This window comes from Suricata suricatta, chromosome 8 (genome assembly GCF_006229205.1).
Source record: "Suricata suricatta isolate VVHF042 chromosome 8, meerkat_22Aug2017_6uvM2_HiC, whole genome shotgun sequence".
Lineage (NCBI taxonomy): Eukaryota > Metazoa > Chordata > Mammalia > Carnivora > Herpestidae > Suricata > Suricata suricatta.
Window position 1 is genome coordinate 100187125 of NC_043707.1, and position 22613 is coordinate 100209737.

General features: G+C 43.9%; 2 protein-coding genes across 7 annotated transcripts; both read left to right on the top strand.

The window, feature by feature from the left end:
• The first annotated feature begins 3366 nt into the window (after window positions 1-3366).
• MAGOH (mago homolog, exon junction complex subunit) lies at window positions 3367-12998 on the top strand. 2 transcript variants are annotated; one of them, XM_029946484.1, is made up of 5 exons: window positions 3367-3523; window positions 5884-5942; window positions 6550-6660; window positions 11608-11690; window positions 12761-12998. In XM_029946484.1, exons 1-5 carry the CDS (start codon window positions 3436-3438, stop codon window positions 12858-12860), a joined length of 441 nt encoding a protein of 146 aa, XP_029802344.1. In that variant the 5' UTR covers window positions 3367-3435; the 3' UTR covers window positions 12861-12998. The 2 variants fall into 2 exon arrangements, with proteins under 2 accessions (XP_029802344.1, XP_029802345.1); XM_029946485.1 differs by lacking the exon at window positions 3367-3523 and adding an exon at window positions 3593-3690.
• Window positions 12999-14668: 1670 nt separating this feature from the next.
• Window positions 14669-21129, top strand: CZIB (CXXC motif containing zinc binding protein). Of its 5 annotated transcripts, XM_029946478.1 has the most exons (8): window positions 14669-14799; window positions 15004-15087; window positions 16411-16467; window positions 16833-16914; window positions 17124-17155; window positions 19037-19114; window positions 19802-19867; window positions 20881-21129. In XM_029946478.1, exons 1-8 carry the CDS (start codon window positions 14794-14796, stop codon window positions 20956-20958), a joined length of 483 nt encoding a protein of 160 aa, XP_029802338.1. In that variant the 5' UTR covers window positions 14669-14793; the 3' UTR covers window positions 20959-21129. The 5 variants fall into 5 exon arrangements, with proteins under 5 accessions (XP_029802338.1, XP_029802339.1, XP_029802342.1 ...); XM_029946479.1 differs by lacking the exon at window positions 15004-15087; XM_029946482.1 differs by lacking the exon at window positions 15004-15087 and having other exon boundaries at window positions 14670-14799; window positions 16358-16467.
• The last annotated feature ends 1484 nt before the right edge of the window (window positions 21130-22613 follow it).

A 22613-nucleotide genomic window follows, 5' to 3' on the forward strand; every position in this document is an offset into this window, starting at 1 on the left:
TATTGTTTCATTGTGATGCTTTAATGGGGGGGGTGAACTATCATTGATTGAGTCCCTAATGTGTACCCAGTATTCTACACAAATTATTTTAGTCTTCAATAATCCTGTGAGATATAGGGCTGCCAGGCTGGCTCAGTTGGTAGAGCATGCAACTCTTAATCTCAGGGTCATGAGTTCAAGCCCCATGTTGGGCATGGCACTTACTTTAAAAAAAATAATAAGTTTAAAAAGGATTTTAAAAGTGCTGTGAGATAAACACTATGAATATTACCATTCTGATTTTATAGATGAGGAAGTAAGTGAAGGAACTGCCTGAAGTCACACAGTTACATTTTGTATCCCCAAAGTACATGTAGCACACGTGGCCCTTCTGGACAAGTGGCATTCTCTGTCTTGATTTTCCTTCTCCGCCTCTTCACCAGGCTAACCCCTGTTTGTCCTTGATATTCCTTTTCGGACCATTCCTCCACAAATCCTTCTCCATTCTCTTAGACCGGACTCCTAGAGTTAGGTGTTCACGCTTCCACCACAACTTTGCCTATTTGCATGCCAATACTTCTGCCCCCACCTCCCCTTCCATGCCGGTGAGATTGCTTTTACCAAGGTCACTCAGGACCTCCCTGATTATAATCTCATAAATACTTCCAGTCTTTGTCTTCCTTGACCCGGAAGCAGTATTTAACACTGTTGACGCTCCTTCTTGGATTACTCTTATTTTGGCTCACATGACACCATATTCCTTGTTTTTCCCTACTTCTTTGACCACATCTTAATCTCCTTTGCCCATCCCTCACGTTATGGTATTCTGTCTCAAATCCATCCACTTTTATTATCTCGACTGCCACTACCTGAGTACAGGCTACCATTATCTTGGATGATCATGATCATAGATTAACAACTAATCTGAACTTCATATTTTTAATTCTTTCCATTTTCCAATCTACAATATTGCAGCCAGAGTGATTTTTTTTTTCCTAGAATGGAATAGGTTGCATCACCACCACCCTCTCTACTTTCCTGCTTAAAGCTCTTCATCTGCTTCCCTTGCATTAAAATCCAATACCTTTGGGCTGTAGCCCACACGCCTTAATATGGCTTGTAAGCCATTTGGCCTCTGCCCTGTCTCCAACCTCATTACTATATGCACAACTTCATTCTGTATTCTAACCACACAGTTCTGGGCCCTGTATGGGGAACATTTCCTTCAGGAAGATATCCCTCAAGCCCCTAGACTGGATTAGGAGCCATCCTATGTGCTTCCATAGTATTCTGTGTTTCCCCTATTTGTAACCTCTAGTTCTACATAATAATTACTTGTATGCTCTTTAACTGCCTCCTCTGCCAGCTCTATAAAGGTCTGTCCTGCTCACTGTTGTATTCCTAGCACATAGCACAGTGAATGCGCATCGGAATTCAGGCACATCGAATACACAGACCTTATTCTTTCAGCTCTACCATGGGTCACTTTACAGCCTGATTTGAGTCCAGTATCCTTTAAATTTTCTCAAAACTTTTATTATTTGCCACATCTGCAGATGCCCAGATTCAGCAGTTACATTATAATTTTTATAATTTAATTCTTGGAAAATAACCTCATGGTAATTACCCAATATCTCTATATACTTAATTTCAATTACCACCTCAAGACTGTTGTGAGGATTCAAAGAACAAGCACTTATAAGTGGGTTCACATTTATTAGGTGCTTAATACCTGGTGATTCCCTTTTTAAAAAATTTTTTTAATGTTTATTTGTGAGAGAGAGAGAGAGACAGCGTGAGCAGGGGAGGGGCAGAGAGGGAGGCACAGAATCTGAAGCAGGCTCCAGGCTCTGAGCTGTCAGCACGGAGCCCATCCTTCTCTTTTTTTATACATTCCCTTGGTACCGCCTGTATCCAGTGTTTTTTCTTTTCTTTTTTTTTTTTTTTTAAGAAAATGCCTTATGGTTTTATGGCAATTTACAGTTTGCAAAGTATTTTTCCAATTTCAAAAATATTGTTTCAGATCCCTACAAAAGTCCTGCCAGATGTATAACATGATTTTGCTCATTTGAAAAATAAACTTGAGGTCCAAAAAGTTAATCAGTTCACCTCAGTCACAGTGAATCACAGTCATATGAGAATTATTTTAACACTAGCCTCCAGTGATGTTTCCCCATCACACACATTCTACTCTGCTGCTGATTATTTTTTTCAGTTAGAAAAGGAGTAATGGTAAGACTGGGAATGAGACGCAGAGATCCCTACCCGAATACAGAATAGTACACAGTCACAGTAGCCAGGCCCCAGGAATGATGCCCTCTCAGCACTGTCTCTAGAACTGATTTCATTACCTCCTCTGGCTGGAACTTAAATGAGCTAAAGCAGGCTTCTAATAATTAGAATTTTGATTGTCCTTTGCCTACTCAAAGAGGGAAATTTTTCCACAGCCAGAAAGCCTTCACTGAGATCAACCACTCGGGCCTGAAAAGACAAGGGCCTTTGGGGCATTTGCCCTCAAACGTGGCTTATCTGGGGTGCTTTGCAAAAACAAAACAAAACAAAACAAAACAAAATATATACCAAGGTCCACCGTGAGAGACCTTGATTAACTGTTTTGGGGTGGGGCTCAGGCATCAGTATTTTTAGATGTTCCCAAATGACCCCATTGTGCAGCCAGGGTTGAGAATTACTGCTGGGTAATAAGTGTATAGAAAACAAGAGTAGGAGATCAAATATTCAATTAAAGTTCTACTCACGGCACCTTCCCTAGAGACCAGTGAGGTAGAAAGGTAAAGGTAGAAATAAAAAGTATTAAGATATTAAATGGGATATAAGTTAGTTCCAGGGAAATGGCAATCTCCACCGTGGATTCTGGAAAAGCGTCTCTGGGAACGGTTTTCTCGAACTGGTCCGTAAACAGCAAAATTTAGTTGGGAGCCAACTTTTGACACAGGTGCCATCGTGTGAATTCCGTGGAGTTCGGTCATTTTACCACGTTTTACTACCGAGACCTAGATCCAGAGACGGTGAACAACTTGTCTGATTTATGTGTAAGTCGAGCCTGGAACGGCGCAACCCGGAAGGGCGCGGCACTGGGGATGCTCAGCCCGAAGTCGAAACAAGGTCCCCAACCACACGCGCTGAGGAAACCCAAGAGGCCCTGGAGCTGCCACCATCCTCAAGCGTAGGAAAACCCTGGGGAGCGAGCCTTGTTCCCGCCTTTGGTTGAGGGGGCGGGGCTGCAGTGGCCCCGCCTCCAGATGAAAGGAGCCTTGTTTCCACCCAGGAACCTGCCACACTTGCCCCCACTTCTGGGAGGCGGGGCGAGCGTGCCACTCCGCTAAGGCCGGCGGCGTTGCCTTGACGTCACTTCCGCGCGCCCTGTAAACGTCAGTCTTGGGCGCAAACAGCGGCGGTGAGGTTTGCTGGTAAAGTTTGGTTGCTTCGTTGTGAGCCATGGAGAGTGACTTTTATCTGCGTTACTACGTGGGTCACAAGGGCAAGTTCGGCCACGAGTTCCTGGAGTTTGAGTTCCGACCCGACGGTAAGAACGTCCTCTGGTCTCCAGGAGCGTGGACTGGCCGTGGGGTCGTGCGAATGGGAAGGCCGGGTTCCGGAACGTGTGAGGAGCTAGAAGAGGAAGGGATTGATGCCTGCTGTTCGGATCTGAAAGGATCACTCCTGTGTCCCTTCCACTGGTTCTTTCCATACGTAGGGACTTCCATTTGGTGACATTTTTGACTAGAATGCTTCATTCAGCAAACATTGATTGAGTGCCTATTTTGCCAGCCTGGGGTGTAGGTGTGAATGATAAACTTCCTCTCGTGGGACATGTACTCTGGTGCTAGGAGAGAGATCATAAATTTTAAAAATGTCATATAGTGACAGAGTGGTCAGAACACAAAATGATGGAATAATTGCTGATGGGCTGCTTTTAAGCAGAGTAGCCACTAGCGTGTGCTCTCTGAAAGGGTATTATTTGAACTGAACCCTGATTAACAGGAAAGAGCCGGCCTTGTGAACCTCCGGAAGAAGAACGTTCTGGACAGAGGGAGTAATAAGTGTTAAGGCTGCAGGGCATGAGCATGAATGAACTAGGCATGTTTCAGGTGGCCGGTATGTCTGAAGAGTAGTGAGCTCTGGGGAGAATAGTAGGAGACAATGTCAGATAAGTAGCCAAGAGCACAACATGTAGGTTTTTATAGGCCTTGGTAAAAAGTTTGGATTTTTGTTCTAAATGCAGCAGGAAGCAATTGGAAAGTTTTGTTGTTTTAAATTTATTTTTGAGAGAGAGAGACAGAGCGTGAGCAGGGGAAGGGCAGAGGGAGATGGAAACAGGTTCTGAAGGAGGTACCAGGCTCCGAACTGTCATCACAGAGCCTGACGCGGGGCTCAAACTCGTGAACCCGGAGATCATAACCTGAGCGGGAAGTCAGCCACTTAACGGACTGAGCCACCCAGACGCCCCAGCATTTGGAGAGTTGTAAGGAGAGAAGAGATGTGATCGCTTCCTGAAAAAGCATTCTAATTATTGGGTGCAGAATGGGCAAGAGTGGAACTTATTAGGAGACTTATTAGGAGACAGTTACATGTTCCAGACAAAAGGATGTTGGTTGGAACTAGGGTGCTAGTAAAAGTGGACAGAAGGATTTAGGATACTATTGGAGGCAGAACCAAGTAGGACGTTGCTGTTCGATAGGATTTGGGAGAAGGGCCACTGTGGTGAAGGAAAAGGGATCAAAGATGAAAGAAAACTCCCATTAAGCAGCACAAAGATGAGTCAGACAAACTCCAGCTGTGGACAATGAAAAGACAGCGTTTTGGGTGCTGTGGTAGAAAGAAACAGATCAGACTCTGGAACTAAAATAAGGCACCTAATCTAGCTTGAGGGTCAGAGAAAGCTGCCGGCCTACAATGATTTGATGAAAGGGGAGTGTTAGTCTTTAGTAACGTGTAGGAGCTGGTTATGCGGATAAGTCAAGAAGGCATTTGGACAGGCATTAACATCAGAGAGGCTGAAAACCAAAAATAGCATGGGATGTTCCAAGCAGAAACCAAGTAGTGTGATTAACTCCAGCTATGTAAGAAAGGACTATTGCAGGAGAATGCCTAAAAGGCAGGCAGGGGCACAGTTTAGCAGTTTGCCATGTTGAAGAATTTGGATTTTATCATGAAGGCAGTGAGAAACTATTGTCAGTATCAGAGTATTAGAGTAACCTGTTTAGACTGATCTTTTATATCACTTTGTCTACTGTATGGAGAATGAACTGAACCGAGAGAGCCAAAGCAGTGAAGCATCAATTAATTTGACTCTTTTTACATGTGTGCCTTCTATTCTAAAGATTAAAAAATCACCTATTTCCTTTTTTTCTTCATACCCACCATATACCCTGATTAGTCTTTTGGATGCACACATACACAAAGGGCCTTATACGCCAAATACGCTCAATGATAAAATCACAATTTTTCCATCACGAGTAGATCAGAGTGTTGCATCATCACATAAAATATGTAAACAGCATTTTACAGTTTTTCAGGCTGCTTTCAACTCATTTGAGCCTCTGGAGGTCCTGTTTGCAAGTAAATTACCAATTACTATTCCTGTTTTCAGCTGAGAACATTAACGTGCAGATAGGATTTGCTTGTGTTCTTTTATCACACCTGACTGCCTTTTGCAAGAATTATAATTCAGTGTCAGCAGTATTTTTGAAGCTATCTAAGAGCCTAAAGTGATGAACTGAAAAGACTGGTGGTGTTGGAACCCCGAAAGTATAAATAGTAAATCTGTTAGACACTGAAGGGAAAGCGAGTATACATTTTAAACAACAGCTGATAGTCTTGGTGAGCTAATGATGCTTTTTTGTGTGTTTTTATTATACATTGAATGTTTTTTACTCCTCACAGGGAAACTGAGATATGCCAACAACAGCAATTACAAAAATGATGTCATGATCAGAAAAGAGGTAATGAGCCTTCTGAGAGCCTTTCATTCACTACAGTTTAGCCTTTTGTCTTATTTTTGTTCTTTCTGGAAGTAGTACTGAAAAAGAATAGAGAAGTATAAACATATCTGTAGACACCTGAAGTTTTTCTCACATTTTCTTTTAGTTTATATTTTCTTTCATAGTGCTGAACCAATCACTAAATCATTTAAAGTCTTGCAAGTGTTGGTTTAAACTCTGAAGCTGCTACTTATTAACATCACTGAAGGGGCGCCTGGGTGGCTCAGTTGGTTAAGGGTCCGACTTTGGCTCAGGTCATGGTCTCACAGTTTGTGAGTTCAAGCCCCACATTGGGCTCTCTGCTGACGGCTCAGAGCCTGGAGTCTACTTCTGATTCCGTGTCTCCCTCTCTCTCTACCCCTTCCCTGCTCATGCTCTGTCTCTCTCTCAAAAATAAATAAATATGAAAAAAAATTAAAAAAAGGAAAAACATCATTGAACACATGTTAGATGCCAGGCATGGCACTTGGTATATTATGCATGATTTTGTTTTGTAAGCCTTAATCTTTCATCACTGTCTGAGTCAGAACACTTGCAACTGAAATTCCAGTTTTCAATTCGCTTTCAGGCTTATGTACACAAAAGTGTAATGGAGGAACTGAAGAGAATAATTGATGACAGTGAAATTACCAAAGAGGATGATGCTTTGTGGCCTCCTCCTGACCGAGTAGGCCGGCAGGTGAGTGTTTTAGCAACTATCCTGTAGTGCAGAAATCTTACACATAAGATGAGGTTTACTGCTCTGCCTATGACATTGTGTGTGTGTGTGTGTGTCTGTCTGTCTGTCTGTCTGTCATGGATCCCGACGCAAAGCAGATTACCAGCACTTTGTCTAAGGAAGCAGTCATCCCACAGGGAGGACACGCAGATAGCAGGTGGTGCTTCTGACCGACTCGAGCCCAGCCCGGGATTTCTTCATGTAACGCTCCCCACAGCCCTTCTCAGTTTTCACTGCCCACCTCACTTATGAGTAACTATTATGGACAAAGATAAATAGAACACAGCTATCTCACCAAACTAAGTATATGTGCTTAAATTCATGGCTTATATATTTATTCTGAAGACCGTTGTGGTAATTAAAGTAAGAGCCAGGGTCATATTTGACTGTTAATAGGGAAGCTCTGTCTCTCTGCTTCAGCTGCTCCCTTCCTAATCCAGATGTCTAATTGATTTCTTTGTTTCTTGTCCTGTATGGCCCATTTTTCCATCCTGAAGCCAGACTAATCTTTTAAAATGTAAATGTAGTATTCCACTAATTTTAAATTCTATACTGCCTTCATTCCATTTAAAATAAAATCCAGAGGCGCCTGGGTCGCTCAGTTGGTTAAGCTCCGACTTCAGCTCAGGTCATAATCTCACAGTTGGTGAGGTTGAGCCGTATATTGGGCATACTGCTGTTAGCACAGAACCTAATTCAGATCCTCTGTCCCCTTCTCTCTGCCCCTCCCCTGCTCACGGTCTCTCTCTCTCAAAAATGAATAAACATTTATTAAATAAATAAATTATAAAATCCAAACTCCTACCTTATCTTCGACCATTCACAGAATCTCTTACTGTGTTAAGATCTTACTGACCTAATTTCTGTTCCTCAGACACAACTAGGTTGTTCTTAGTTTAGGACATTTGCATTTGCTACATGCTATCTGAAATGTTCTATCCAAGACTGTCTTTATTATTGCGGCTTTAAATATCACTTCCTCAGTGATGTCTTGCCTATCCATCCAATCTAAAATGCTCCCCATTGTTTTTTTTTAATAAGATCTGTTTTATTTTCTTCATAGCATTTATTATTGTCTGAAATTGGCTTGTTTGCTTTTATGTATCCCTTTTCCCCCTCCCCCCAGCAGACACGCATGTACCCACACAAGTCCTTCAGTACAAGGATTTTGCCTATTTTTTTCACTGCTGTATCTCTAATGATTAAAATAGTGCCAGTGTATGGTAAAAGCTCAGTAATAATTACATTTATTAAATTAATATAAAAACCAAGGTAAGTTCATTCCTAATTCACCTCAGAAGGATGGGCAACTCTTGAGGAAGAGTGAAAAAAATCTTCAGTACTTTCTAAAGTAAATTTCTAAAGTTAATTTTTAATTTATGTCCATACGATTTTGGAATCATATATATATTTTGCATTACCATTGATAACATTTCTAGCTCTATTAACTCAGTCACAGTAATCCTGTGAAGAGGACATGGTGTACTCCTGTGTGCTAGCAACAACCTTTCAGATAGGGTAATTACAGCAAAATTCAGTTCGTCAATTGAAATACTTGGGAGTAAATGAAAATTTTTAAATTAAAAAAAATTTTTTTTGAGGTGCCTGGGTGAGTCAGTCAGTTAAGTGTCTGACTTCAACTCAGGTCATGATCTCAGTTTGTGAGTTCGAGCCTCACGTTGGGCTCTATGCTGACACCTCAGAGCCTGGAGCCTGCATCAGATTTGGTCTGTCTGGCTGTCTCTCTCTGTTCCTCTCCCACTCATGCTCTTTCTCTGTGTCAAAAATCAATAAACATTTTAAAAATTAAAAAAAAACAATTTTTTTTAAACCTGCTGGCTCAGTTAGTTAAGCATCTAACTCTTGAATTCAGCTTAGATCATGAATCTCCCAGTTCATGGGATAGAGGCCCCCATCTGGCTTCGAGCCGACATCGAAGAGCCTGCTTGGTATTCTCTTTCTCTCTCTTTGCCCCTGCCCCCCTGCTCTCATGCTCTCATGCTTCTCCAAAATAAGAATAAAAAGGAATGTGGGGGACATCTGGGTGGCTCAGTCGGTTAAGTGTCTTTGGCTCATGTCATGATCTCAAGTTTCATGGGCTCGACCCACATTGGGCTCTGCGGACAGCTCAGAGCTGGAGCCTGCTTCAGATTGTCTTGTCTCCCTCTCTCTCTGCCCCTCCCCCACGCACACTCTCTCTTTCACTCACAAATAAACATTAAAAAAAAACTTAGTAAATTTAACAAGATGTATAAAATTTATGGGAAAAGGCTTTATGAAGGACAAAAATATGTATCATTTTTATGGACAGAAAGACTGCATACTCTATCAATTTCATTAAAATGTATAAATTCAAAAATTCATAATACTTTATAAATTCACTGCAATTCAAATCAAAATCACAACAAGATTTTTCCTAAGAGCTAAGAGAACAAATTCATGGAAGATCGGGGACACCTGGGTGGCTCGGTCAGTTGGGCATCTGACTTTGGCCCAGGTCATGATGGATTTGAGCCCCACATCAGGCTCTGTGCCGAGAGCTCGGAGCCTGGAGGCTTTCCGATTCTGTGTCTCCCTCCCTCTCCGCCCCTCCCCTGCTTGTGCACTGTCTCTGTTTCTGTCCCTCTCAAAAGTAAATAAACATTTAAAAAAAATTTCTTGGAAGATCAAAGGGACAAGAGTAACCAAGATAATCTTGAAGATTTCTTGAAAAGGTGTAGTCCTTTGTACTGTGGTATTGCCTCAGAATTGACCAATAAACCATTGGCACGAATAGAGCCCAGAAACAACCCTGTGAAGATTATGGGAACCCAGAACAGTGTATGGCAGAGGTGAGCTTTCAAATTAATAGAAACAGGATGGATTGTTTAACAAATTATACCAGTACAATTTGCAGTATGTTTACAGAATATTTTTAAGTTAGACCATTTATAAAACTCAAGCAAGATAGTAAAACAAAAGAAAACTTAAACTATCTTTTATTGAGTAGAGAAGGAATATTTCAAATTCCTCAAGGGAAAAGATTGATAGATTTTACTTCTTTAAAGTTAAAACTTGTGTTTAGAAACATCATGATAAAGTTGAAAGGCCACAGACTAAAGGAAGATGTTTGCAAAACATCTGACAAAGGGTTTATATCCAGAATATAGCAAGAACTACAAATTAATAATAAAAAGGTAAGAATGAGGTTATGAGTAGACAGTTTACAGAACTGGAAAAACAAGTGGCCGATAAATATATGAAAATATCTACATTTTCATTTTGAGAAATGGGCTCAGCTGGTTAAGTGTCCAACTTTTGATTTTGGCTCAGGTCGTGATCTCAGTTTCATGAGTTTAAGCCCCTTATTGGGCTCTCTGCTGACAGTGCCAGGCCTGCTTGGAATTCTGTCTCTGTCAGTCTCTGTCAGTCTCTGTGTCTCTCTTCCTCTCTGTCTCCCACCGTGTGTTCTCTCTTTCAAAATAAATAAATATATTTTTTAAAAAAGGATATGAGAAAAGTATCTTACATGCTAGTGGGAATAACCTCAATACAAGCATTTTAGGAAATAATTTGATAGTATGTGGTAAAACTGAAAAAAACCTACCTTCTAGGAATTTTCTAGAGACATTTTCACATACATACAAGGAGATGCATGGAAGAATATTCTTGCCACATTGGTTACAGTAAAATAAATTGGGAACTTAAGTCGTTCAGTAAGACTAGGAATGGAATATTCTGAAGCATTTAAAACATGAACTAGATCACATACAAAACCAGTTGATGAAAAAAGCAAAAGGATGCATATAATACGATTATGTAAAAGTGTAAAATCTACCAAATCAAAACCAAATACTCCCAAATCAAAAAACATGAGTGGAAAGAATACACCTCAACTTCTGGGATGCAGGAAGAATGGAATGGGAGGTAGACCTGTACCTAAACTTTGTATAATGTCTTATTTCTTTAAAAAAAATCTGACACAAGTTTGACAGACTATTAACATTTTCATATCTGGGTGTTAAGAACATCAGTCTCATAGTTTTTATATTTTTTGTTAGAAACCTTTTCATAGGGACGCCTGGGTGGCTCAGTCGGTTAAGCCTCCGACTTCAGCTCAGGTCAGATCTCACATCCGTGGGTTCGAGCCCCACGTCAGGCTCTGTGCTGACAGCTAGCTCAGAGCCTGGAGCCTGCTTCTGGTTCTGTGTCTCCTTCTCTCTCTGCCCCTCCCCCTCTCATGCTCTGTCTCTCTCTCTCTATCAAAAATAATAAAACATTTAAAAAAAGAGAAAAGTCTTTTCATAATTGAAAACTATAAATCAAAAGAAATAGGAAAAATTTAAAGAAAAAAGACGTAGGATCCACTAGATTGTAAATTCCACAAGGGCAGAGACCTTTGTCTGTCTGGTTTTGCTGATCCGTCCCAAGCACCACGAACAGTAGCTAGCACACAGTGAGCACTTCCCCTTAGATAGTTTTTAAAGATTTATGTTTTCCTGCTATTTGGAAATTGAGACCCAAGAGCATACAGCTGGGCAGTGACCAAGCTGGGACCAAACCCAAGATCTGGAATTCTTTTCTTTGTCCCATGTGGCCCAGAAAGATTAGATTCTTAGTATTTGTAAAACACGAGGTTTATACATGCTACTTCACATTCTTAACAATGAACACTCCTATAAAACAGCATATAAATTCTCCCAAATCCCAAGCACATCTTCCACAAGAGTATGAGCTACGCAAAGACTAAACCAGTATTTAGTTCATCTCTGTTTCTAGTACCCAGCACAGCTTAGTGATCAGAGTGAACTGGTCTTGTTTATGTGGCCATCTGTCATCGAGTTTGTATGATTTGACAGATGATGCATCTTCTGTGGGGTTGTTGAAAAATCCAACTTGGCTTGACTTGGATTTTTTAAATGTTTCTAGGAGCTTGAAATTGTCATTGGAGATGAACACATTTCTTTCACAACATCAAAAATTGGTTCTCTTATTGATGTCAATCAATCCAAGTAAGTACACAGGATCCTTACATCCAGATGTGTCTTTTAAAGCAGATTGATAAGAAGCCCTAACCACATTGGGACCTTCATGGTAAGATCTTGTACAAATGCAATACAGAAGCTGTCAGCTTTGTTCTCATAAGACAGTCCAAATTATTTTGGGGGCTTGCTCCTGTTGCTTTTGATGTTTTATTCCGTCATTCGTATGTACAGCTTACCAGGGACACATACAGAGTAATGTCACAGGAGCAGCCAAAGTAGGTAAGACTCTGGCCAGAAGAGAAAATGAAATATACCAAAAAGGGGCCTGAGATGAATTGTACAGTCAGTGGATCGATCCAAACACCTTCCTCAGTGTTGGCCACTCAGACTAGCACATCTTAAAATCTATGGTGAAACCTGAAATTATTTAGGATACAAATTTAAAAATTCATGTTGTCAGGGAAAATTATAAAGTTAAGATATGAGTTTGTATGCTACAAAGAGCCCTTAAAATTTGGCAACTTCTGTGGCTCCTATGGTTTGAGGATTAGGACTTAGATACGGTTCATGTTTAGTGCGTGTCAGCCATAATTGCCTTCCCTCGGGCAGTCCTCTTGTTCTTAGTGGTGCCACAGTAGTCTTCAGCCCCTTCGTCCTGTGGTGGTACTTCTTTTTAAAAAAAGTTTTCCTAATTCTGAAAGTAATACATGCTCACTGTAGAAAATACAGAAAAATAAGGGGGAAATCACCCATAAACTTACCAATTAGACAACCATTAATATCCTCAAGTATTTCTTGTCTATTTTCTGTGCATTAAAAACTATATTTTAAAAAGCACAAGAATATAGATCAACAGTCTATTTTAATCATGACTTTTTTCATTTAATATAAATATTTCCCCATTAAAAACTTTAACCTTTTAAATGACCTCATAAGAGTCTATTTTAATATATAACCATATGTATATAAAAGTTTTAATTCTGTATATACCTTTACGAGGAATATCTTGGTACACGAGTCATACAAGTTTTTTAATGTGTCAGGGTTTTGCCAGTTTTTTCAGCTTTTTAAACATAATGTTTCCTCTTGCATTATAGGGATCCAGAAGGCCTACGAGTATTTTATTATCTTGTCCAGGACCTGAAGTGTTTGGTCTTCAGTCTTATTGGATTACACTTCAAGATTAAGCCAATCTAGATTGAATACTGGTGTGGACACAGGCGGGTTGGGAGTAGCTGTTTTTAATTACCATTATCAGGAAATTCTTGTGTATATCAGGGCAATATTTTTTTATAAACTATAAACGTCTTTAATAAATACATAACAAAATGCAAATTTTTTATTACTTTATAAAGAACTAAATATGTGAACTCCTTTCAGTTATTTTTTAAAAACACTAATATCCTATGTGAAGTGTCCCCAAAATCTAATCAACTCTAGATATAACTAATCCTTTACAGGAATAAGAGAGAAAAAGTTAGAAAATGCAATCGAAATCCAATCACCAATATCCAGAGGAAACTCCAGGGCAGAGGATCTGGTTTCTTCAATCAACAAATTGCAGACATAAAATAAATAGAGATGGAGTGGGAACCAGGACCTTAAAGGAGATTTAAGAGACACATAATTAGTATACTATTTGACCCTATTTGGGTCCTGCTTTTCAAAAAACATAAAATTGACATCATTAAGGAAATTTGAACATTGCATATTTTATATTAATCAAGTATTGCTAAATTTTTAGGCGTGAACTGGTGTTTTTTCCCTCCAGCTTTATTTGAGATATAATTGAGGTTGAAGTTTTTTAAATCATCTTTTATTGATACATCAGTTGTTAGTTCAGTATGGAGGAAAACATTTTGGTTTAATACATTACAAGGGATAAAATGCCTGGTCTCAGAAGTTTTCTAATAATCCATTTTAAAATCAGAAATACCAACACCCATTAACAACTGAGACCTAGCTGATATGGATACTGTGGGGATTTGTTTAGCAGGTAGATTTGTAGGAACTCTTTTTGCTGCTAAATTCCATGCTTCCTTAGATTGCTTGTTGAATAGATTGTGGGCGCTGAAAGGAGCTGGGCTTGACAAATCTCATTTGAGGGGAAGTGATTAGGCTCATCCCTCAAGACAGGCCAGCTTGGGACAAGTCCCAAGTCTTCTGACTCCTAGGCCAGTGTCTCCCGCGACCCTTCCAACACACACACTGCCTCCAAAATTGCGGGGCAGCAACTTAACAGGCAGGTCTGGGACCGGAGATGTCAGGAATCCTAACTCCGTGTATATCCCCACAATAGAAGAGTACCCGGGGCAATGAATCAAATTGGTGGTAAAGTAGCCAAGAATAGTCACTCCAAATTTTAAATGACCATGAGAACCTCAAGGTCTCTAGGTCTCAAATGTTCCTTGGGACGCTCACAGCTTCTGTTATGGTCTTAGATGTGTCCTGGATAAAAGGAGAGTTAAGACAAGGCTCAGTAAACGTACAAGGAGCCCAGAGAAGACCCCCTGAAAGGGAGTGTCCTGTCTTGGAGACTGCAGTGAGAGACGTGTACGCCGAGCAACCCTCTGAAGGCAGATCTCTCGGGGGAGGTGGGGGGGGCGGTAAGGGGAGAGCAGTTTAGAGATGAAAGACAACATCCCCCAAATCTGCGAAGCTGGCTGTGGGCAAGGAGAAACGACGTGATCTAAGAAACCTCAAAAGGCAAGCAGGAACCACGTGGTTGTTGGGTGAGAGAAGACAAGAATAGCTAGGAGCCAGGAAAGAACTGTGGAGCGCGAAAAAACCCTGGTAGAGATTTCGGGCAGGGACTTGTTTGCTACGGAATCCCTCAGACTAGCGTAGTGCTGGCACGGGATTGGCGTTCAGCAAATTGCTGACCGTTGGGGGAAGGCTCCGGGGGAATCTGAGTTCAAGCTAATTGCTGATTCAAGACACCTACACAGGTCCGCCGAATCGAAAAAAGGCCCAGCATGCCCCGGAAGCCGCTGCGCGTGGAGGCCCCGCCCCACCCCACGCACGCCGGAGGTCGGCACCCGGGTGCGCTGGCGGCGCCCACAGTTTACGACGGGCCGGAAAGTAGCGGCTGCAGCCAGTGCCGGGTCTGGCCGGGCCAAGTCGGGCCACTATGGGGGTAAGGCGAGGACGAACTGCCCCCGGGGCAGGGATGGGGAGGTGGCGAGAACCTAGGAGGCGGCAGCTTGTGCCAGGAGGGAATGAGAGAAGTGGGCCCGCGAGGAGAAGGAGCAAGGAGGCTTGTACCGGGAGGGGCGGGGCTGGGGCTAGGTAAGGCTGCGCAGACGCAGTAGTTTGCAATTGCTCTGGCCCTCCCTCACAGAAAATTGCGCTGCAGCTCAAAGCCACGCTGGAGAATGTCACCAACCTCCGACCCTTGGGCGAGGACTTCCGGTGGTACCTGAAGGTGTGGCTTGGTGGGCGGGGCCCTAGGCGGGAGAAGGGAGGAGCCTCGAAGAGGCTGTAGGCGGTATGAGGTTCCGGGTCCCGGAGGGATTCCGGAAGGGGGCGGGGCGTCAGGGGGCCTGGCCCAGGAATAGCTTTCCAGTCTCGAAGTCCATGTCCAACGAGAGCTTTTTCTCCAGCAAGATCGGAAATGTGTAGCCATCAGATGTTATTTTCCTGGATAGAATTTTGCTTTTTTAAATGTATTAATTCTTAATTGGTAGTCTCTTGGAATTCCTTTTGTAATTTTTACTCCGTGAAATATTTCATATTGGGTAAACACCGAAAGACTACATGAAGAGAGCTTGGGATTATTTAGTAAGGAGGAGAATTTAACTTTCTGTTCTATTTGTTGATTAGGCTTTATCGTGAAAGCGTATTAATTTTGTGCGTGGTCTCCCTCTTCCTTCTCCACTCCATACTGGTGAATCTGGTACTCTAACGGCTCGGTCTACATAGGCTCCCCGTCTTATCTGAGCAGTGTGAGGTCCCCTCACTCTCCCAGATCTCAGAGCTTCTACTTTATTTCCCTCCTCGTCTAAATCCCAGCATCCTTCAGAACCTGGCAAAAACTCTCTTTCTGAAAGCTTTGTTGGCACTTTTACTACCAAATACTTTGAAGCCCCAGTATTAGAGCTTATTTGAGGAATTGATGTCCTTCTGCTTCAAAACACACAGTCGGGGCGCCTGGGTAGCTAAGTCGGTTGGGCCTCCCGCTTCGGCTCAGGTCAGATCTTACGTTCGTGGGTTCGAGCCCCGCGTCGGGCTCTGTTCTGACAGCTAGCCCAGAGCCTGCAGCCTGCTTCCTGTTCCGTGTCTCCTTCTCTCTGCTCCTCCCTCTCTCATGCTCTGTCTCTCTCTGTATCAAAAATAAATAAAACATTAAAAAAAAAAAGCACACAGTCTAGTTAAGGAGACAGAAATAGAGTAACCGCAGAATGATCAGTACTCTTACTAGGAATCTACAAGGCCTGTGAGAACACAAGGGAAGCTCCAGACCTAACGAGGGGGTGTGGGTGAGGGCTGTTGAAGCCATTTCTGTACTACACGAGCCTTGAATTTCCAGCTAGACTGGGCACTTCTAAGGGGTGCATGCCAGCACAAGAACACTTGATCTGTTCTTTGCCTGGAAAGAAATTTGCTTACGTCCTGGTTGTAAGGATGAGGGGAGACTGTGGACAAGAAGGTAGGTTGAGCCTGCCCACCTCACACTGTTCTTACTCTTCCCTTAGTGTCTGCCCAGCTGAGCCGGCTATTTTACTGATCCTTTTTTTCCTCCCCCAAGATGAAATGTGGCAACTGTGGTGAGATTTCGGAGAAGTGGCAATATATTCGGCTGATGGTAACTACTCCCTACCACCATACCCAGACACAAACGCACATATGCCTCTGGGCAGGGAATTGGGGAGGGAGCCTGTGGCCCGAATCTCTCAGGCCTTTGGACCCTACTTTTTGTGTTGTGGGAGGGCAGGTACTAGTATGATCAACAGTGGGAAGAACAGGCTTCTTTGGGATGTGAGGCAGAGCTCAGAACCAAAAGGAGTCCTTTTCTCAGTCTGAAAAAACCTCCCCAGGATTCTTGTCTTAACAGGTGACTCTCCCTCTCTTGATCTTAGTCTCTTTAGCTAATAAGTGGTAGGACTGAGTCTCTTTGAGACCTTTACATGTAACTGATGTTTGACTAGAGGTTCTGTTTACCCTTGCCAGGACAGCGTGGCACTGAAGGGAGGTCGTGGCAGCGCCTCCATGGTCCAGAAGTGCAAGCTGTGTGCGAGGGAAAACTCCATCGGTAAGTCAGGTCATGAATCCTGAGTTCCCCCAACCAGGCCCACATCTTCCTGGTACCAGACCAAAAGCAAGCTCATGTTACCCTGGGGACACCCAGGCCTGAGGTGCCCAAGAGATTGCAGCAGGCTCTTTTTCCCAGAGCACACTGAGCACCTGGACAGGGCCAGGGTACGGACTCAAGTCAACTTTGTCTTCTCTTTTATGTTTCAGAGATTTTGAGCAGCACCATCAAATCTTACAATGTAAGTTTCCTGCTGTCGTGGCAGGTGTGGTGGGATTAAATCCAAGCTAGGAGCTAGGAGGCCTGGGTCCTAGAGCTCTGTCCACACCAGGGTGACTTGCCATGGGACATTCATTCATATACTTGTTTGCTCATTTGCTCAGTCTGTCACGGTACTAGTCATCTATTTACTATATACTGGCTGAGTGCTTGGTAGGAAAAAGACTCATGAACAGGCCATTACAGTGTCGTCTTTTTAAGCACTGGGCTGTGGGAGCTCAGAGTACCTCTGACCCTGAGGCCACTCATTTTCTGTTACTGAGAGCACTTACTTTGTCTACCCTGGGGGACTAGTGAGCCTTCTCTGAAACTATGGGTGGGACAGTCCTTTGGTGCATCCCATCCTTGATGTTGACATTAGCTAGTTGTACATTACTGTGTTAACAAAGTAGTCCAAAGGGGAGGAGGGAGTGTGTGCTTGGAGTCTCTTTGTTTAAAGGGTAGTTACTTGTATTCACCTATCCCTTATTTAGTATTTAAAAAAATTTTTTTTAATGTTTATTTTTGAGAGAGCATGAGTGGAGGAGAGGTAGAGATATGGGGGGGGAGACAGAATCTGAAGCAGGCTCCAGGCTCCAACCTGTCAGGGAGTGTGTGCTTTGGGTCTCTTTGTTTAAAGGGTAGTTACTTGTATTCACCTATTGCTTATTTAGTATTTAAAATAAAAAATGTTTAATGTTTATTTTTGAGAGAGAGCACGAGTGGAGGAGAGGTGGGGGGGTGGGGGAGACAGAATCTGAAGCAGGCTCCAGACTCAACGAGATCATGACCTGAGCTGAAGTCGGATGCTTGACAGATTGAGCCACCCAGGTGCCCCTCCCTTGTTTAGTATTTTTGAACCAACATGTCTGATTTTTGCCAAATGCTTGGCTTTTTCTGAAGTTAAAGGGGAGAAGTCACGAGGCCTTGCTTTCAAGTAATTGATAATACAGCAAACCAGGGCCAACAGAGAGTGTCTTATCGGTGCCAGGCACATGGCTGTACAGGAAATTTTACAGTGCATGACAGTGCACTTGAATGTATGGTGTGGTGCCTGGCGTCTCTGAGCCCAGGGGTGAGGTAGGCATGAGTTTCCTCACTAAACCACCCCTCAGAGGTGCCCCCTCCATGTGAAAATTCCATTTCAAAGGCTCTTTTTTTTTTTTTTAAGAGAACTTTATTTTGAGAGAGAGAACATGAGCAGGGGAGGGGCAGAGAGAGGGAGAGAAAGAGAGAATCCCAAGCAGGCTCTGCACGGTCAGGCTTTGCAGAGCCCAGCAAGGACCTCGAACTCACGAACTGTGAGCTCATGATCTGAGCTGAAATCAAGAGCCAGGCGCTTGACTGAGTCACCCAGGCACCCTTCAAAGCTCCTGCCTCACAGCATGGCATATGGTTAGCAGAAGCCTGCAGTTAAGTGTACTGGGCCATTTGGAAGATCTGGAGACTTTATAGCTTACATTCTTGTTCATAGAGTTTGAGAATTCTGTCATTTATTGAGCATGGCATCAGGGACTATAGCTGGGCACTTCACACACGGTTCAGATTCTCACAAGCCTGCGGTGGTTCCCTCGGCCCAGTCTGACCATCTTAGGCTCAGATGGGAAGACAGGCAGGACTCTGAGCTCATACCCAGGCAGGCTGACTCTGGAACCCAGTCTTCCTTCTGCAGCATCTGTGTACAGGAAGGTCTCATGAGGAGCAGGTGACCAATGCATGCTTCCTCCACAAGGGAATGAGTTGCTCCCAAGTCCCATTCTGGGCTCACAAGGGCAGCCGGGCCCACTTGGCAGGAAGGGCAGGGGCAGTGGGATCATCCTAAGGGCCCAGTTGGGCCTGCCACCTCAACACACTTCTTTTCTAGGCTGAAGACAATGAGAAGTTCAAGACAATTGTAGAGTTTGAGTGTCGGGGCCTTGAACCAGTTGATTTCCAGCCTCAGGTGCGTGTGTTTTCCCGGGGAACCTGTCTTTGGGGAGGACATATAGAAAGTGACAGCGCAACTCTGCTTCATGCAGAGACCATGCACTAGGATTTCTTTCTCAGAGTAATAATTGCTATTAAGTGCCTACTATATATATATGAAGGGTATGCTCTGGTCACTTTTACTTCTTTTAACCCTCACAGTAACTTTGTATAGTTATTCACCCTATTTTTCAGACAAGGAAAGAACTTCAGAGATTTTGCAGTGTGCCCAGGGGGACAGACTTCGTCAGCACTGGCGCTGTTATTTGAACCCAGGTCTGACTCCAGAGCCGGTGCTCATCCCACTTTAGTGGTGCAGAATTTTGAACTCACAACGAATCTGTGAGGCAGGGAGATGAGACAGTCTTGTCATCACCATTTCATAAACAAGAAGACTCAAGTCTAGAGAGGGGAGTGACGTGCCCTGGCTCTCAGAAAATCGGGGAGTGGAAAGGTTTGCCCCCCACCTCCTGCCTCAGGTCCAAGGCTCTAGTTTGGAGGAACCACTCTAGTCCTGGGGCAGCTGCCAGGCCCTGGAAGCGCAGTAGTTATTCCAGAGCAGGTCCTCCCGTCCCAAGGGTGGTGGGAAGAACCTCTTCGCTGGCCAGGCCAGACTAGTGCCTCCTTTCGCCCAGACTATCTGCTGCCTTCCTGTCCCCTGCAGGCCGGGTTTGCTGCTGAGGGCGTGGACTCGGGGACGGTCTTCAGTGATATTAACCTGCAGGAGAAGGTACGGGACTTGGGGGCCTTGCAGGGTGCTGTAGTGTACTGGTGGGGTAACCCTTTTGGTGAACAAAGATCAATACAAAGCTGCCTCCACTTTTTTTTGCTGATGATTCTGGTGTTTAAATGGCTCCAAGTATAGCGCTAAAGCGCCGTCTAGCGTTCCACAAGCGAGAAGTCTGGGATGTGCCTCATGGAGAAAATGCATGTGAGGTCAGCTTTGTTTAGGCAGGAGTAATAGTGCTGTCAGTAGGAGTTCAGTATTAGAGAGTCAACTATATATATTAAACAAAAACCTAGCCAAAAAGGGTTATGTATTGATTGAAGAAAATATGATCAGCTGCTTCTAAGAACCTAACCCTGTATTTCCCCTGGGAATAGTGGTTCACTGTTTGCTAATCCAGTGTTTGTGGGGATTATGTAGATTGTAACTGCCATGAATAATAAGAATCAACTGTATTACTGGCCACGTTACTGCCTTACATAGGCCTTGTGGTGAGGCAGCAAAAGAACAGAAACTTCAGTTTGCATAGCACCTAGTAACAGTAGTAACGGAAATTTACTGAGCTCTTAGATGTGCCCGGCACTGTGCTAAATACTTTTATGTGTGTTCCCTCCTTTAATTCTTTCAAGATGAAGTCTGCTATTGTCTTTTTTTTTTTTTAATGTTTTTTATTTATTTTTGAGAGACAGAGAGAGACAGTGCAAGCAGGGGAGGGTCAGAGAGAGGCGGGGAGACACAGAATCCAAAGCAGGCTCCAGGCTCCGAGCTGTCAGCACAGAGCATGACACGGGGCTCAAACCTACGAACTGTGAGATCATGACCTGAGCCGAAGCTGGACGCTTAACCAACAGGCACCCCCTGTCCCTTTCTTTTCTTGGGTGGAACTGAGGCTCAGAGAAGTGACTTGCCCAAAATGCAGTCTGGCTCTGTTCTGGGTCATACATGTTTGAAGGCCCAGTTCACCACCACTGTCCCAAGCTATCTCATGAGGCTAATATGGCCATTTCTTCCCCTAGGACTGGACTGACTATGACGAAAAAGCTCAAGAATCTGTGGGAATCTACGAGGTCACCCACCAGTTCGTGAAGTGCTGAACCCTCTTCCTGCACACATGCCTCAAAGGACTGAGAAGGGACAGTGTGCCCCAAGCAGCAGAGCCCACTGAGGCTCATCTCCTCAGCCCCTGGCTGAGCCCCCACAGCCTGCGTTCTGGGCTCTGCCACGGCTTGCCAAGCCTCACCAATAAAGGCCCTGTTTGTGCTACACTGGTGCATGAAGACGGGTAACAGCCACTCCCTCCACGAAGAAGAATCCATGTCGGAAGCCTCTGATTGCTTCCTGGCACCTTCCCGCAGTACAGGAGCCAATCTGTACTTCCCAGGGCGCTCCTCCTCCCTCAACCCAGAGGACCTAAGTCCTGAACCAAAACACTGCACTGACCACCTTGCTCACAGGCAAACCCAGGCCTCACTAGCTGCTGTCACTCATACTCCAGGGCCGGCAGGGACTTTAAAGTCAGCAGTCCAGTCCTGGCATGAGTCTGCTCTGTAAGATTCCTGCCAGATGGTCCTCGGTCTTTGCCCACTTGCTGGGGTGGGGCAGCCCTCTCCCATCAGGGGAGTCAGCCTGTGTGCTCCCTGCAGCCCCTGCTGGTCCTGGGTTGTCACTGCGTGGTCGTGCCGCCCCGTGGAGGTCCCAGGATCACCCTGCAGAGTAGAACGAGGTCAGTGCACAGTGAGGTCAGGAGGACATGCTAATGCCTTCACCCTGGGGAATCCACCATGTGGAAAGCCTGTTGTGAGAGGCCTTATTTCTCCAGTGTTCTGCTGGAGCCAGGAATTCTTTGGAATAAAAATTACTAACTTCAATTTCTGAGAGGCCTACAGGCAAAGAGGCGGCCCCCTTCCAGACTGGTTGTGGGGGACACTACCTCAGATTTCAGGTAAAGGTGGTGAAGAGATTCCTACCTTGTCCGTTCTCCAGTCTGGCACATACGTCGTGCTTCCTCCAGGTTCTGTGTTCCTGGCCCCTGGTCCTGCTTTTTTGCACCTGATAAAGCAGGGCTTCTTTGGTCTTCCCTCAGGCAGCAGGTCCATGAAGTCTGTCAACCACAGGCCCAAGTCCACTGCCCAGCCTAAAAGCAAACAAGTGGTAGCGGCCTGAGGAAGCAGCCTTTCTGGGTTTTAGCCTCTGTAACATCCAGTGTGTTTGTTCATAAAGACAAACACTAAAACGATCTCAAGGTTTTCTTTAGATTTTATATTATTTTCTCATTTTTCAGGCAGGAAGAAGGAACCAAATAAGCATTAAAAGATTAAAGGAAAAATAGATTATGCCAATAGATGCAGAAAAATATTCAGTAAAACTTAACACCATTCAACAACAAAAACAACAAACCGTAGAAACTCTTAGCAGACCACAGATAGAAAGGAACTACCCTCATCTCACAAAGTAAATTGGCAGACAACCTGGAGCAAATGAAATGTGTGAAGTTCCAGGCAAGGCCATGGTCAGATGAGGATCCCCTTGGTCACTGCTCCTCTTCCTTGTGCTCGCGGTCCCACCCCGTGTGCTAGGACAGCAAAAAGAAAATAAGGGGAAAGTATTGAAAAGGAAGAAACAACCCAGTTTCACAGACTGATTTTCCACTTAGAAAATCTAAAAGCACAAACAGGTGCTGGATTTATGACCAATACACAAAAACCAAATACATTTCAGTACACTGGCAATATGCAAAATGTAGGAAAAA